The sequence below is a fragment of the Argiope bruennichi genome, chromosome 10 (genome assembly GCF_947563725.1).
Source record: "Argiope bruennichi chromosome 10, qqArgBrue1.1, whole genome shotgun sequence".
NCBI lineage: Eukaryota > Metazoa > Arthropoda > Arachnida > Araneae > Araneidae > Argiope > Argiope bruennichi.
The window spans coordinates 52,871,689-52,888,678 of NC_079160.1; the positions used below are offsets into that span (position 1 = coordinate 52,871,689).

The window sequence follows — 16,990 nt, forward strand, 5'->3', positions numbered from 1 at the left end:
AAGTGCTTTACATTCCCTTTAGTTGTTAACTGAATCGAGAGAAGTCCACTACAACTCAATTACAGTTTACTTCTAAATTTCACGTCTGAAATATTTTGATGAAATGGTTAATCAATCCTTTTTATGAAAGTGAAGTTCATAGCAGATGTAATTATCTTTGCTGATATTTACTTCTATATTGGTTTAACTGTGAACCGAAACATTTGTTTACAATACAATCACTCCGCCTTAGTTGTTGCAGAGGAGCCTTGAAACAGTAATTTTTGATTGTCATTAAAAATGGTATTAATTTTTTTTAATTCTTATTGAAAATGAAGTATTATACTTGAAACTTTTGTATAATGATTAGAATCAATTAAAATTTAATGCCTTTGATAGTATACATTTATTTTGTATTCCCATCTAAGTTAGGATATTTTCGTTTCATTTTTTAAAACTTTCTAACGAGCTCACTTCTATACCAACATAAAAGATCCGGCATACTTCCTATAATCGCTGATATGAATTATAAAATTTAAGAGATTAATTATTTTATGTCTAAACTTGAAGCAATTTTGTTTTTTACTTTATGATACCTTTCAAAACTTTGAATTTGTGTTCTTTCTGTAAAAGAATAAAGTATTTTTACATAAGAATGCTTGCTAACTTTGTGAATATTTCCTTCTAAGTAGTTTTTCTTTATTACTTGTCGAATGAGCAATATAGCTATTGTTTGTATACATTATTTTTAAATCAATATACAGTAAAAACTTACATCAATGCATATTTCTGAAGTGCAAATAGCAAATTCACAAAATTCCATTTATGCCTCTAATTTCAAACGTTGATTAACAGTTCATCAAAATAAGTTATAAAAATAACTGAAATGCTTCATAATATCCTGTGGTAAAAATTTATAAAATGAAATTCTTCTTTAGGGAATCTCTCACATACTCGCCAGCAGGAAAGTTGAACAGAAAGAGATTGTTATTTTTTTTGTTAATATTATTTTTGACAAAAAATACTAAAATTAATATTAGAAGTTTATTAAAGGTAAAATTTTTATATTAAATTATGTAGGATGCTATATTAAATTATGTAGTATTAGAAAAATGAAACATTTAAAAAAATTTTGAATATATATATTTTTTATTTTTTCCTCTATGATGACCTAATAATAAATTATTTTGATGTTTATTTAAATATATGCTATTACATAAAATGAAAAATTTATAAAAGTTGAACAGTTTTCTTTTTAAATTTTAGGTTTCGTTTGAAGATTTTTTTATTATTTGAAATTAGGCATTTTATGATATTTCACTATGGAAATTCTGCATAAACCTGTTAGAGATTATTATATCATTCAATAAATAGCAAATTTGTTTTCTAAAACAAAATGCCTTAAATTAAAATTTTGCTGTAACTTGTAATTTTAGGATCATCCATATTCAACTCAACACATTTTATAAATCTATCTCATAAAATTTGTCATAGATGCACTATTTATATTGATTTTGAAAGGGCCAAATCTAATACAGTTTTTTGTTTGTTTGTTTTTGAATTGCAGCTAAGTACAGTTTTAAATATTTGATCAAAAGCAATGAATAGAATTTGCTTGAATTTACAGCATTTTTCATGCCCTTTCTTGTGATTTATGACATCAAGTAGACTAATATAAAAAATAGTCAACATCTAAATAAAAATTTTAATTTTTTTTAAATACATATTTTTAATTATACACAAACAGTTTGTAATGTTATAAATTACTTGATGAAATATAAATTTTGGTAATGATGGGCTTAAGCTTGATTTTTCATGAATATCTTGTATTTAGTTGAATAAAACAAGAATGCCAATTTTTACATTTCTCTGAAAATTGGGATAAAAAAAAACCAGAAGAAAGACTATGGCAATGAATTTAAAATGTTTTTATTGTTATTATTTAGTAGTAATTATCATCTGATGCTTTAAAATACTTTTTATTTGGTATTCATCATTTTCAAATATAATTTCTTACAGTGGAGGAATCACAGAACTTACTTTCTCCAAATAATTCCTACTGATATTTTTTTAAATATCATTTTTTACATATAAAAATGATAAAATAACCCAGATGGATGGGGTTTTTTTTGTTTGTTTGTTTCATCAAGTTTTTTTATTTTTGCATAAAATTTATACTAAGGATAAATTTCCTTTCATAGAATAGTTGTGACAGAGCCTGATCTGCCTTCTAATTTCGGTTCATTTGTAGATTTTAATACTTTTTGTTCCCACCTTGCAAATCATTCACAAGTAATTTACTGCAGCAAAATATTCACACATAATTTCGATTTAATTTCAGAAAAAACAAATAGTGGTGATGTCTTCCTTGGATATTGAATATAAATCAAAATGACTTATCAAGAATAATTCTGATGCAACATAATACTTTTTGATTGTGTCTACTTTTGTAATATTTTCAATTGCTGATTTAGAAAAATGTGGTGTTTGAATTTGATTTTAGTAGGAGTCATTATTCTGCCACAAGCCCATATTCCATGTACTGTAATCAAAAAGTGTTACTCGTAAAGTAGTACTCTTCACTTTAAAAAAATTCTTTGCAAAAACAGAGGCCTCCCATTTTTTAATTTTTTTTTATTGCAAATTTACCTGAAAACAAAAAGTTATTTGGATATCAGAAATACTATTGAAGCAATACTATATGTGTACTTTTTACAGACCACATTTATTTGTGATTAAATTTTTCATTGTTTAAGTTTTATTAATATTAAGCTATTAACTTTTATTAAAATAAAGTTGAAAAACATTTTTAATTTACGTTAAAGTTTTTAAAGTATGATCTCTTTCTCATAAGTATTAGCAGCAGATTGCATGAATTAATTATTTTTGACTTTTTACAGTAACATTACTTCATATTGATATTCATGTATATTTTCATGGAAGTGTAAAAACAGCTTTCTTGTCTTATTTGATTTTTAAATACAGGATATTAGGGAAAAGTCAAGCTTTAGTTTTAAATTGTTTTAAGCAAAAAATCTATCATCTCAAATTTATAGTCTATCATTGGATTTCTAATATTATTTTTTTATGGAATAAATTTTAAACTACGTAATTAAAAAATAAAGAAATTTTGTTTTGCTTTTCACAAAATATTTTTATACTAGCCTAAATTATGTTGTTTACCACAAGAAAGTGTCTGAAAATTGCTGTAAAAGGACATTTGGGAAAGCTGATACAGCATTCAAAAAAATTTCATTCAGTGCTTTTGGAAAAATTTTTGAAACTTTATATATTTGTAATTCTAAAACAAGTAGATATATGAAAATGAAATTTGATATTTTTCCAAACATATGTAAATAGTACTGCCGAATTTTATGAAAATCTCTAATAGGAAGATTTATCAAATATGTTGAGTTGAATCTGAAATGACTCTAAAATTATAAGTTATTACAGAATTTCAATTTAAGACATTTTATCTTAGATTACAAGTTAGATATTTATTGAATTTTGAATTTGATGTCAATTTTTTTTTCATGATTTTAATAAATGAAATATATTACAGAAGTTATATATTGCAGAATTGATAAAGCTTGTAGAATGTAAAGTATTTGTTGAAATATTTCTAAAAACAATGAAAATATTTTGACTTTTGCATACTTTTATTTTTAAAATGACTAAAATATAATTTTGAGTAATTGATAAATTGTTGCTGTTCTTAATATTAGTTTTTTTTTTTTTTTTTTTTTTCCTGGAAGAGAAAAATTACATTTAAAAATCATCTTAATGGTTTTTAGTGATGTATACAACATTGAAATGGAAAAAAATGTTTTAAATGAATTATTTATTTATTTATTAAATGTTGAAATGTTCTGCTAAAGTAGAAGTATTATTACTATTTTGAAACTCTTTTGCATGATCTTTAGGAGTTAGATCATACGAAAGAGGAGATAATATTCTTAAATTAGTTTACTGATCTTTGATTGAGTTAGACTGCTACTAAAATTGAGTTTAAAGAGAAAATAATGAATTCATCTGAAATTGTTCTTTAAATATTGTAAATTAAGTTCCTTACAAATAAAATATATTGTTAATGTTTGGAAAAAGGGTGGGAGAACAGAAGCTGTACTGTAAATTTCTTAAGAATGTTATTTCTGAATATAAGTAAGAAAAAATATTTTTAGTTATTTCTTTTTCATTTAAATAATTTTGCATGACTATCAAATAAAGAATTCTAAAATTATATCTTTTAATTTAAACAATTTTTTTGGTTAAAAAATGTATCCAATCTTTATTACACAAGTTTAAAGTTTTTCCTTGATATTACAATTGAATGCTTTTTGCATTTTATTCAAAATGTTTTATAAAATAATTTTTTTTAGCATGGCAGAGTAAAAGTGAGAACAACTGAAGAACAAGCTGAAATCAAAAGGCGTGAGCAACAAGAAAAATTGAAAATTTACTTAGGAGCCACCAGAAAAATATTTGCTAAGGTATCAGTGAAGAAATAAGGATGATTTTTGTTTTGTGTTTCTAAAATAAAATAGTTTATTAAATAAGATATGAAAAAAATAAAAAGTCTAATATAATTTATTCTATGATTTAATTATTCTTGAAATCCTTTTTTGTTTGCATATTAGTTTTAAAAAAATAAATATTTAATTTTATATAAATTGTTAGGAAATGATAGTTTAATGCAATGTATCATTTTAAAAAACCAAAAAAATAGTGAAAACTTTTTTAAAAATGCATTTAAAATATTGAGTTGAAGAAAGAATATTATAGTTTATTTGTTAGCATTGAATTCCTTCAATAGATATGTTGACAGCAAGTAGTTAAAATATTAAGTATTTGTATAAGAGGGTTTTTTTTTTTATTAAATAATATTATACACTTCACCAAACCCTTTGCAGATCCTTTAAGTAATAAACTGTTATAAGTATGAAATGAAACAGTTTATTCAGATCAGAAAACAGATTCATTTTAAGATTGCTTTAAATGTTTTTTTAACTGTTCATCGAAGGAACTACATATTGTTGTTTTAATTATTATTTATTATTAACCAAAAGTTTATTTTAAAAATTTTCTTTCCATCTTTAAAATAGAGGGCAGCTGAAGAATATGATGAAGAAGCATTGGAATTAACTGGAAGAATTCTTGAAAAGAATCCTGACTTTTATACATTGTGGAATTATCGTAGAGAAATATTGATGTTTTACAAGACTGTTATGTATGCAAGTTATGATTTTAATTATTTTATTTAATAATTTTAGTGATACATAGAAATAATTGTTAGTTAAATTAAAATGTTTTTAATTTGATTCTGGTAATTAATGCATTATTGTCTTTGTAAGAACTTCTCTGGTAAGTCGCACCAGCTAAAATACAAATATACAGCTAGAGCTAGCATATGTAGATTTTTTTAAACTAATTTTAAAATTATGGTTAATGAACTTGGAACACTGGCATATTTTTAGGGACTCCTACGTATGCTAATCAAGAATTTACATTCCACATATAAATTCAACCACATAATAATTTGAAGATGTGTATGAATTCCCAAACTATGTTTTGAGTAAAATAAAATTTTAAAAAAATTAAAACTTGTTATTATATTATATTTAATTTTTTAGTCTAGTTTTTATTTGAAATTTGCTACATTCCAGTAATATACAGCATTCCTTCACATATTCCAGTAAGTTGGGCATATTATTTGAACCCTCCTTAAAAAAATAAAGCATTATTAGAAATCATGGATTTTTTTTCTTCCTCTTCAAACTAGTTATAAATTTATTATATAAATTGATAATTAGAGATGTTTTTATTACTAATGCAATTTATGAAGCATATTTTCATATTATTTAGACGTTTCAAAAACATTATATATAAAGTTTAATCTGAAGTATCAGTACCTCACTCACTTTCACCATTCTCTATAATTATTGAAATAGTTACCTTATTAGCACTTTTTAATAATATTTTCTGTACTAATATGAAATATATGTAACTCTCTTGCCTACACCATGAATCTTGTCTTATATTGAATTTTTTTTTCATTCTATTTATTTATTTGATTTTTTGCTACAAAAAAAGTACCCCGCCCCTCCCAAATCATTAATGGGTATTAACCCTCTATTTCTTATCTGAAATCAAGTTATTTGTTTATAAACAATATTCTAACTTTCTGCATTAAGGAATAAAAATGAAAGACTTTTCTGTGAAGAAAGTGTCTTGTTTATTTTTAGAATTTAGAAGAAAAGTATTATAACCATTCAGTGCATTTATGTTTATAAGAACAAGTAAATGCAAAATGTTTACAAATAAAATTATTTGATTTAGTTGATAATAGTCTCCTTTTACATATGTTTTTTTTTTTTTTTTTTTTTTTTTTTTTGTATTTCATCAGGAAAGTTTATTTTTATATACTTCATAATCATATATTTCTGGAAAGGGAATTTTTTCTTGCATTTTATAAAAGTAGTTTCTGTATTATTCCCTTATGTGAATTAAGACTTAATAGCTTTAATCTAAGCAGCAAATGCCTTGGAAATTAGAACAGAGAATTCATTATATATTTCAACTACAAGAAACATATTGCATTAGATACACTAAACTAGTATGCTTTTAAAACCTATGCAGTATGTTAATAAATCAGTGAAAAGAAATTTGTAGACTTCATAGATTAAACACATGACAAAATAGTTATGAATTGCAAACTGCAAAACTAAAAAAAAAAAAAAAAAAAAAAAAAAAATGCATAGAATTACCAATTGTTAAGTAATAAATGTGATGGGAACAACCTCTGTACCATTTTGGTAGAAGGAAATGAAACCAGGATTCGATCTTTTCTTCAAACTGACAAATATTTTCAATTATATTATCATATGCATGATTTTCATCACCATTTTTTTTTTCACCCTACATTAAGTGTCTCTTTAATAACAGGTTTGGGAAACCAAAGTAAAAAAAAAAAAGTTAATATGTGTGTTCTCCCCTTTCTTCTTCATAATGTTGATTCAATTTGTATTTTAACTACTACTTTATGCCACTTTACAGGAAAATTTGCAAATAAACATTTTATAATCTTTTTCATCTGTATGATATCTTGTTCTATAATATTTTTCTTTTCTAGGACTGAAGAAGATCTGAAACAGCTGTGTTTAAATGAATTAGATTTAACTCAGAATTGCTTAAGAACGAATCCTAAATCTTATGCAACATGGCATCATCGATTCTGGATGATGGAGTTTCAACCAGAAGCAGACTGGAACAGGGAATTAAGATTATGCAGCTATTTCCTGACACTAGATGAAAGGAATTGTAAGTTTATGTAATGAAAGTTTTAATCATTTAGTAGTTATTTTAGTATTTAATTAATTAAAAAGCTTATCTATTTTATGTTGCCTTTAATTTTCATTACAGTTCATTGCTGGGATTATAGACGTCTTGTGGGTAAAAAATGCAATGTTTCCCCAGAACAAGAATTAAATTACAGTACAAGATTGATTGAGGCAAATTTTTCTAATTATTCTGCATGGCACTATCGAAGCACTTTATTGCCTGTTGTTCACTATGATTCTTCAAAGGGTTCTGTTAAAGAAGATGTATTACTTAAAGGTAATAATATATCATTTTAGAATAATACTCTAAATTAAGATTATTGGATCTAATACTAGACATATTTGGCAACCATTTCTTATTTATTGCCTTTTGTTACTTATTGACTCTCTATTTGTTACTTATTGTTTTTGTTTTCAATTAAAACTCTTGTGCATAATTTCGATGATTACAATTCCCTGAAAGAAGAATTTTTAAGCATTAATTTGTAATAGGCATTAGAATTATGCGATTTTAATAGTCTTTTTTTTTTTTTTTTTTTTTTTTTTTGTTTATTGATCAAATGAACTTTCCTAATGGAGTCAAAACCCATGCCACCAGATTGTGTTTAGAGCACAACTATTTGATAAACTATCTTCTAATAACATGTTTTCTTCATAATGCTATTACTTAGCTTTCTTATTTCTGTTGTAAACTGCACAGATAATGAACAGAATTTTTCCTTTAACTTTCAAAAATAGGAGAAAATTACAGGCCTAAGTATTTAGTGAGACAAGATTTGTTAGAATTTCATTGTAACAATAAAATGTATTGTTGAAAATTTTACAATTTTTTATACGAAAATACAAGAGCGACGCATAAATTGTTATCATTAAAAATATAATTAAAAAAATTTTATACAGTGTAAAAATTATTATTGTTCCAATAACATTTTCAGAAACTATTAAAAAAAACTAAAATCCCAATTTTTAAAATTTATTAAAATTTTAATTGAAATCTCAAAAAAAATAGCAAAGTATATATATATATATAACTTCAAGTTATATTTGTACTATATGATTTCTAGAGTGCCAGTATACACATATTTTTCTTTATTTAGCAGAAATTTATTAAAATATTTTTCTTTGGCCATTATTTAGTGAATTTTTTTCCATGTTGCATATACTGGATTGTTAGTCCTTAATTATAATGCCCTTGTTCAGAGTATGAAGAAACGAGTGGATTTCACATTAAAAAGTAACACCTGTTAAAAAAAAAATGTTTTCTATGCATAGAAATTGTGTTTGTAGAATAGTTTTTCACTTGTATCTTGATGTATTAGAGTTTTGGAATTCTGAACATAAGTATGTTATCAATGGCAGTTCACAATTTTAATATTTCAAAACTTAATCCGCAATTGATCATTTAATTTAATTTTGATTTCATTAGTATCTTGTTAAAAATTTGAAGGTGAAAAAAATAAAAATTCCATAATATCCTTAGTAATGAATTATATATTGATTTAAAAAAAAAAAAAATTGAAATATTAAAAAATTTAGTTTTTAATGTAGTTATAAAAGTATGGTTTAAAAATTATACTTATAAAATTTATTTTTGTTTGAATTCTTTACCTCACATGCATAACTAAATTGAAGTTTACAGTTGTTACTATCTATTGCACTTTATTGCCACTTAAAATTCATTAATAATATGCATTTCAACTGGGATTTATTTTTGTTTATATTAAGAACTGTTCATGTATCTTCTGCTTTTCTCCATTTCCCCATGTTCTGATATGCTTAGAACAAGATTTGGTATTTCAATGACAACTTTTTCCCTAACAGGAATATTTTTATTTTAAGAAGAATTTAATTAAAATGTAGGATAGTTAAGTTCTAAAATTTATTTTACAGAGTTTGACCTGATACAGAATGCAGCTTTCACTGACCCTGATGATCAGAGTGTATGGTTTTATCACAGATGGCTTCTTGGAAGAAGTATGTTTTGATTCATTCTTTTAATTTCATTTATTATAAATTACTTATCTGATTATTGAGTATGTTTTTGTAGGGAATATGCAACATTCTTTCATTGTAATCCTTTTAAGGAGTGATTAAAAGGATTTACTGTTTTAGAACAATTCATCAACTTTTTCTGCCAACTTAAACAGGATTGTCATGGCACTGGGACAATATAGAGAATTTTTTAAAAAAATCAACAAAGAAAATGCAAGGAATATTGAAAATTTTCTTATATTTTTTCCCCTTCATCTAGAAAATGGTGGATCTTTTTATATTTTACAAGAATAAAAAGATCATTTTATTAGTTTTTAAAACAGACACACACACACACAGGTTGCTGTTAATCTGTATGCTCATCCCTCTTCTACTTATTCTACTTTTCTTCTACATAGATCAATCCAATTTCCAATACAGAAAAAAATATAGTTTTTAGAATAATGAGTTCAAACTAATTAAATATTTGTGGACCTACTAAAGACTTTTTAACAGTGTTTTATATATGTGAAGAATACTGCTAATATATATTATAAATGCATGTCCTAAAATTTTTCTGTTAATAAGTTTTGTTTAAACCCATTTATTGAAAAACAATATAGTATTATGTGAAAAGTAAATGATTTGCTTCCACTTCGTTATTCCAATGCACAGATTTCCACTACATGTTCAGAATGTGCAAAAATTTAATTTAGCATTTTTTGAAAAAAAACTAAAAAGTGAATACCAAGAAGACCTTGCTTCATTTAATGGAGAAATTCGTTAGATGATATCTGTGCTAACATTTTGAGGTCCAAAAAATTTTCTGATTTTGGGGAAGTCATAAAAATCATTCTTGTATTGTCGCATGACAATATGGCTGTGGAAAGTGGATTTAATATCCACAAAGATATGTTTGTTGAGAATTTGAAAGATTTTTTATTGGACTAAAAATTTTACATGATGCCTGAAACTTGTATGGATAATAAATGTTCCAATCTCAAAAAATTTGCTTGAGTATGTAAATTTAGCATGTGAGGTATTCTGAAGTTTTAGTTAAAAGCAGACAAAAGGGGAGGGGGGAAGAGTTCAACAAAAGTAAAGCAACTTTACAAATTGTTGTAAAAGAAAAACAAAAGAAAGAAATGTCTGAAAAATATGTAAAAATTTATGCTTAAATTAATAAATCAACAAAAAAGATTTTTATTTTTTAAGTAAATGGTTTATATCATAATATAAAAAAATATTATTTTGTGTTTTATTTCACCAGAATCTTTAATTTTGTAGGCAATAAATAAAGAGGTCTTTTTCTGTAAAATATAAACTAAAATAAAATTAATTAAAATAAATATTAATTAAATAAAATATAAACATTTAATATACTATTATATCAGGTAATGTTGCATACTTCCTTTTACTTTTTCCACTGATAAAAACTAAGAGTGTTATTATTCTATTATAACTTACACAAGTACTGTTCATGCATTTCCTCTTATACAGCATACACATATATGATTTTTCCCCCTGTATTTGAGATACAGGGGAAAAAATACGATCACCATGTAATTTCGTGACCTCAAAATAGTGGCAGCACGTATTTTAATTGTAAATTCATCAAAATATTGTGAGAAATAATTAAGAATGACATTGTTATCTCAAATATTTCCATTTAAATTTTACTAATTAACAAATGAAATTAAATTTTTTTTTCATTAGTTAACGAACCATTTCTCCCCCCTTTTTTCCTCATCTTCATCTTATTTATAGTTACTCTATGTTCTAAATAATTTTGAGTTATGCAAGTGGAGTGGCAGAATATTTTTGAATCCAAATTTGGTAGGTCTGCATGAGGAATAAAATTAAAGACGCTTTGTTTCTAGAACCACTGTGATTTTTTAAAATAAAAGTTTTACTTTTCTCTAAAATTTAAAATCTTGCTTTTTTATATATAGTGTAACATTCCCCCATTTTCCTTACATGGTAATTGGTATTCAGACCAGATGTAACTACACCCATTTTCCCTCACATAATTAAGTGCATATGGACCGCCAGATGTGGATCCTTTTCACAAGTAAAGTCATTGTGTCTGGTCATTTATTACTATCCAGGTGTGACAAAACAGATATGTAGCCAGTCTTTTCAAATAGATCCATCATGTCATCAAGGGAGAGAAACATCAAAACAACCAGACTCTAAACTTTTTTTTTTCCTTATGAAGAGAAACGACAAACCATTGTCATTAAGTGTCAAACCGAGGAGCACTTCAGCTGATGTTAGCTGCAAATTGATTATAATTAACATGTGCTTCAGAGGATGATGCAAAGAGAGGATAAAGATGGATCCTTAACATACACTCCCTCGATCGAGTTGAGACCATTGAGGAAGCATTGCTGAACAGCTATTGGGTGATAGAGAGCTCATCCAATGGCCTCCAATATGGAGGCGGAGATCTGACAGAAGTAAAATGTGATATTTTTGTTTATTTTTAATCAAAGAGGAGAGCAGTGAGAGACATCGAATTGGAATTCGGAGTGACGTCGGTGTCCACAGGAGTTACTGACTTTTTGAAAAGCTCCCTGTGATTCTATTTTATGTGTCAGGATCCACCCGATAAAAATCGGTGAATTTCTGGAGCGGCCCCTGGAGTAGCTATTTAGAACTGACTGCCTGTTAGCATTAGTGTTTTTTTTTTTAAGACTTTTTTTTCGATTTGATTGAGGAACTATTTCATGATCAAACTTTCAACTGTTATGCGATTTTTGTAAATAATATTAACCTAGATGAGAAAAGATTTTTTTCTTCTTTTTTTTACATATATAAGGCAGCAAATAAAAGAATTGTTTTGTTATGCTACTCTTTTATTTGATTGGTTAGATTAAGATATTACAATATGATAAGCTCAAAAATATTTTCGTCAGTCATTTTAATTGATAATGCAGAAAAAATTAATTAAAGAGAAATATTTATCAAGACTTTAGATTCTTTTTGATGTTGAATAAATTCTGCTTTTTTTTTCTAGGTAAAATGCCACTGGAAATTCTGAATCTTAGCGTCTTTAAGTCACAAAATACAATAGCTGTATTATTTTCAGAACCTGTAGAGGTAAATTAACTGGTATTTAATTTCTTTTGTTTTATTTTAGAGGGTTTTTTTTTTTTTTTTGTAAATAAAAATCTCTACTAAATTTCTTATTGAACACATTTCTTCTCCATTTGTAGGTAGATAGCAAAAGTTTACTCTTAAAACTTAATGGAAAAAACCTTCCTGTGTCTTGGCAATCAGTTGATGGTTCACGTGCTTCAACCATATGGGTTAGTGGATGCTTTTTCTTGATTTCTAGTTTTATATTATGTAAAAAAAGAATTCTTTTTCAGAAGATGTTTGTTTCCTTAAATAATATTTATAAATCATTGGCATCTCTTCTTGTATAATTTCTTTTTAGAAATGTCTTTTACCAGTATCAGAAAAGAAAGTTGGAAATTTTCTTAATGGAGATGAAAAGTTTGAAGTAAGTGTAAGATTTTCTAATGGAATAGAAGAATGCTGTTTGACAAATACTGTTAATGGGAATAAGTCATCCACTTGGAATAAAATTAATCGAGCAAATATATTCCGGTAAGTTTAGTTTTATTTTTACAAGTGATGAAATTATAATTTTTTTTAAAGTGGAATTAAATTAATATACAACTGCTACTTATATTAAAAAATACTTTATTTCTTAGTTTTAAATAAAAATTTATGACAATTAAAGTTTACAGATACTTTGTGTTTCATCACACACAATTATATAAAGTAGTTCTGAATACAGGTCTTTATATTAATTGAGAACTCACTAATATATTGAATCATAACTTTTTTTAATGCAATGAACTCTCAGATTATTCGTCATTTTTAATCACATTTAAAAAAAAACCATCATCAACCCCCTAGTTACAAAAAGGTTTTAATACTATAAAACAAAAATAAATGATTCCTTAACTTTTATATAAAAGATATACCAACAATTCTAATAGATATAAATCTTTTTTTATGTTTAACCTATTCTTATGTTATAATTTTAAGTTAGACCTGCTGCTGTAAATAAAATAAAATTCAGAAATATTTTAGAATTGATATGTGCCATTTTGCAGATTAATCAGTTGCCTTGCCATCTACTCTGCAGATAACTGGTAATTTACTATAATCCAAGTTCATTGAAATAAAATTATATTTATAACAATTAGTTTGCTTTTTTTTTTTTTTTTTTTTTTTTTTAGAGAAAGTAACCTAAAAACAACAGAATTAAATCACTTCCCAGCATTGAACATTTTATATGTTGTAGCCAATTCTTATCTTCTATATATTGTATGGTGGTTGAGTTCGTTGATTATAAAAGATAGAGAATTAATTTCAAATCATTATTCAATTAATAGAAGAGTAGATACTTAAAAATGGCTGAAAGAATTTCATACATAATAAATGTTTAAAATTATTTATTTATGTTAAAACGTTTTCGATTTTGAAGGGCTGATTTTAGTGCTGCTGCCAAGGATGTTTTGGAAAGAGAATTAGAATCTTGTCAGCAACTTAATGAAATGGAGCCCAATAGTAAATGTAAGTTTTATTTTGCGATGCTTTTTATAATATTTGCAATGAATTCATTTATCAAAATAAATATAAATAAGCATTTCCACTAATTAGAATTGACTCACAATTAGATACTTACCTATTACTCTGACTATATAAAATGCAGTATGTCCAAAATAAAGTTAATTTTACATGTATTTTAATATATGTTTATCACAGATACTTCATGAATAATTCGTAAAATAATTTTGGAATATTTATTTACAGGGACTTTGTTTACTTGTGTCTTGTTGATGCGTGCTTTGAACAATTCTAAGTTTCAAAATGATATTGAAGACTTTATGGAGAAACTTACAAAAGTAGACTCAGCTAGAAAAAATTATTACAAAGATTTAGGTAAGGATATTTTATAGTTTATTGGATTCTTTTTTAATGCAATTAACTTTCAATGTGTATGTCACATTGTGACAAAGTATTTCAGTACATGCAGCATTCAATTGTCTTTTATTGTTCTTACTGGTAGACTGAGAATATTCTATAAGTTTTGCACTTGATTCATTATAAGTATAATTCTAATATATTAAAACTGATTTGTTGGAACTTGATGGGGCATATAATGACTACTTCACTTTGATTGTTAAAATTAAAACTCTCCTCCCCCCTCCTTTGAATAAGATTAAGTAACAGATAACAATGAGAAATTGTGAAAGGTCTGTTTCTGTGTTGTTATATTTTTATACTCTTCAAATCATTTTCATAAAAATATGAATAATTATATGTATTCTTTTTAAAAAAAGCATTTGCAGTTATATATATATATATATATATATTCTCTCTTCCCAAATTATTGGGTTATTCCTCCAGTTCCCCCTTATTTTTGATTATTGTTTGCCTGCTATAATCTTCCTTCTAAAATTTTAAGATGCATCAGCAAATGAGGCACATACTTCTATGAGATTGTCAACTTACTGAACTCTTCCTTAAGGCACAAACTTATATCTTGTGTGTGTATATATATATAAACAAAACTCAGTATTAAATGGAAAGACATAATCATATAATATTGGCATGAAAAAGGCTGCAGTATTTTCTGCTATGTTAATTAAAATAAAGTTGATTTTATTCTAGCAAAAACTTTATGAAGTTTATATGAATTTAATTCATTGGTGACATACATAAATAAATTACTTGTGTTGTAATTGATATTTTCCCATTTTATATTGTTGAAATACAAGAAACTATTTATGAGTTATAGCATTCCTTGAGCATATGGTTTACTGCCAAAATAAAAACTTGTCAACTAGTGTAATATTTTAATTATGAAAAATTATAATTATCAGTTCAGTATTTTATCATTTGGATAATAGAGCACAAGCAGTTTTAAAATCTCTGAATCATATTTGTATTCAGTTTTAAATCAGTATGCTAAGGTTTCTTGAATACAAATATGAATAATATTTTTATGACATCAAAAATGATAATTTATAAACACTTTTAAAATTATTAAATTGAAACAAAGTTTGCAAATTGTAATTAGTTTCTTCCCATGTTAACTACATTCTAAAGTTGTTTCCTGAACCAATTCTTTATTTAATTTTTTTATTAATTATTTCTAACTTTTTTATTTAATTATTTCTAACACACATTTAACAAAATTGCTGACTCTGCTCCACACCAAGAATGAAGGGTAAAAGCTCTTAACACCTGTACATATTTTTAAAAAGATACACAAGATTCCCTTGCTTAAATCAATTTGGCAAAGAAATCACTATCAGAATCTTATAGTAAAATCAATTAAGGGGAAAATATCTGGCATTTTACTCTTGCATTATGATATAAACAGACATTTTGTCGTAATTTCTCTCTTGTAAAACCTGATTCCTGTGGTAAAATAAATCGGAGTTAAAATTTCTTCTTTCTGGTCATGCATCTACAAAATTATATTTACATTTATTATGTTAAATCTGTTTTAAATGTTATGCAATATTTAATGAAAATTTGTTTGTTCAATTATTTATGTAGGCAGTAAATTTGTAATTGAAGACACTATTGAAAGTCTGCCAGTTGAAGCTACTGAAGTGAACTTATCCAACAAGAAGCTAACCCGACTGTGTCATTTTGATCAACTGATCTTAATAGAAAAAATTGATTTATCTTCAAATAACCTGACATCAGTTTATCCTCTCAGGTATTTGATGTGTGTGAAAAGCATCAATCTGGATGACAATCAATTGTCTTCACTAGAAGGAGTAGAAGAATTGGAGAATTTGGAAATTCTGTCAATTAAAAGAAACTGTATCCTTTGAGTTGTTGTTGCATAAAGATAATTTCTGAATGTTTTATATATTATGGATTAGGCAAAAAAAGCTTTTACTGTGGAGATTTTGATAAATTTGTTTCATGTAACTAGAGTATTAGGGAGTAAAGAGAGTATAAGGGTTGTCGTTTTTCTTGATTACCCTTTCAGTTATGTTTATTTTTGATTATTATTTACTAAACTATTCTTTACACATAAGCAGCCGAGATAATATCGCATTAAGTTAATTCCTAAAGTAATTATTTCATTTATTAAATAAACACTGTGCTCATTTCAACTATAAACTAGTTATTGATTGCTTATTTTCACATGGCTGCAGCTATTCAGATATGCAAGTAAACTTTACATAATACTTCCTCAAACATAGTTCAAACTTTTCATTGCTACACAAACAATAATGCTCTAAATAAACTCTAAACCCCCCCCCCTCTTTTTTTTATAGATAAGGTAAAATTAATCTATAAGAAAGATTCTACAACTAATTAGATAAATGTATTTTGTACTAAATTGCATTTATATGTTTATAAGTATAACATTTTACCTTAATTCATCTACAGATTTAAAGAAAGAAAACAATTTAGAAAGTCTGAAGACTTGCCTAAAACTTAAAGAATTATTCCTGGAAGGAAATCCAATCATGGACGACACTGAATATCAAGTAACACTCAAAATGTTACCAGCTCTGAAGTTAATAGATGGATCAGAATTGTGATAAATTTTATTTATAATTCATCAATACAAAAACCAATTGCTGCCAAGCTTGTAAACTTTTTTTATACATTATCAATCCTCACAGCAATTTTATTTAATTGGATAAAAT

The 16,990-nt window shown here is 25.6% G+C and overlaps 1 protein-coding gene across 1 annotated transcript; it reads left to right on the top strand.

Annotated features, from left to right (window-relative positions):
• The first annotated feature begins 106 nt into the window (after positions 1-106).
• LOC129988309 (geranylgeranyl transferase type-2 subunit alpha-like) lies at positions 107-16,928 on the top strand. The gene is made up of 13 exons (XM_056096510.1): positions 107-282; positions 4,359-4,469; positions 5,082-5,206; positions 7,109-7,296; positions 7,399-7,593; positions 9,207-9,290; positions 12,307-12,389; positions 12,506-12,598; positions 12,730-12,902; positions 13,792-13,880; positions 14,121-14,249; positions 15,876-16,148; positions 16,728-16,928. Exons 1-13 carry the CDS (start codon positions 280-282, stop codon positions 16,880-16,882), a joined length of 1,701 nt encoding a protein of 566 aa, XP_055952485.1. The 5' UTR covers positions 107-279; the 3' UTR covers positions 16,883-16,928.
• The last annotated feature ends 62 nt before the right edge of the window (positions 16,929-16,990 follow it).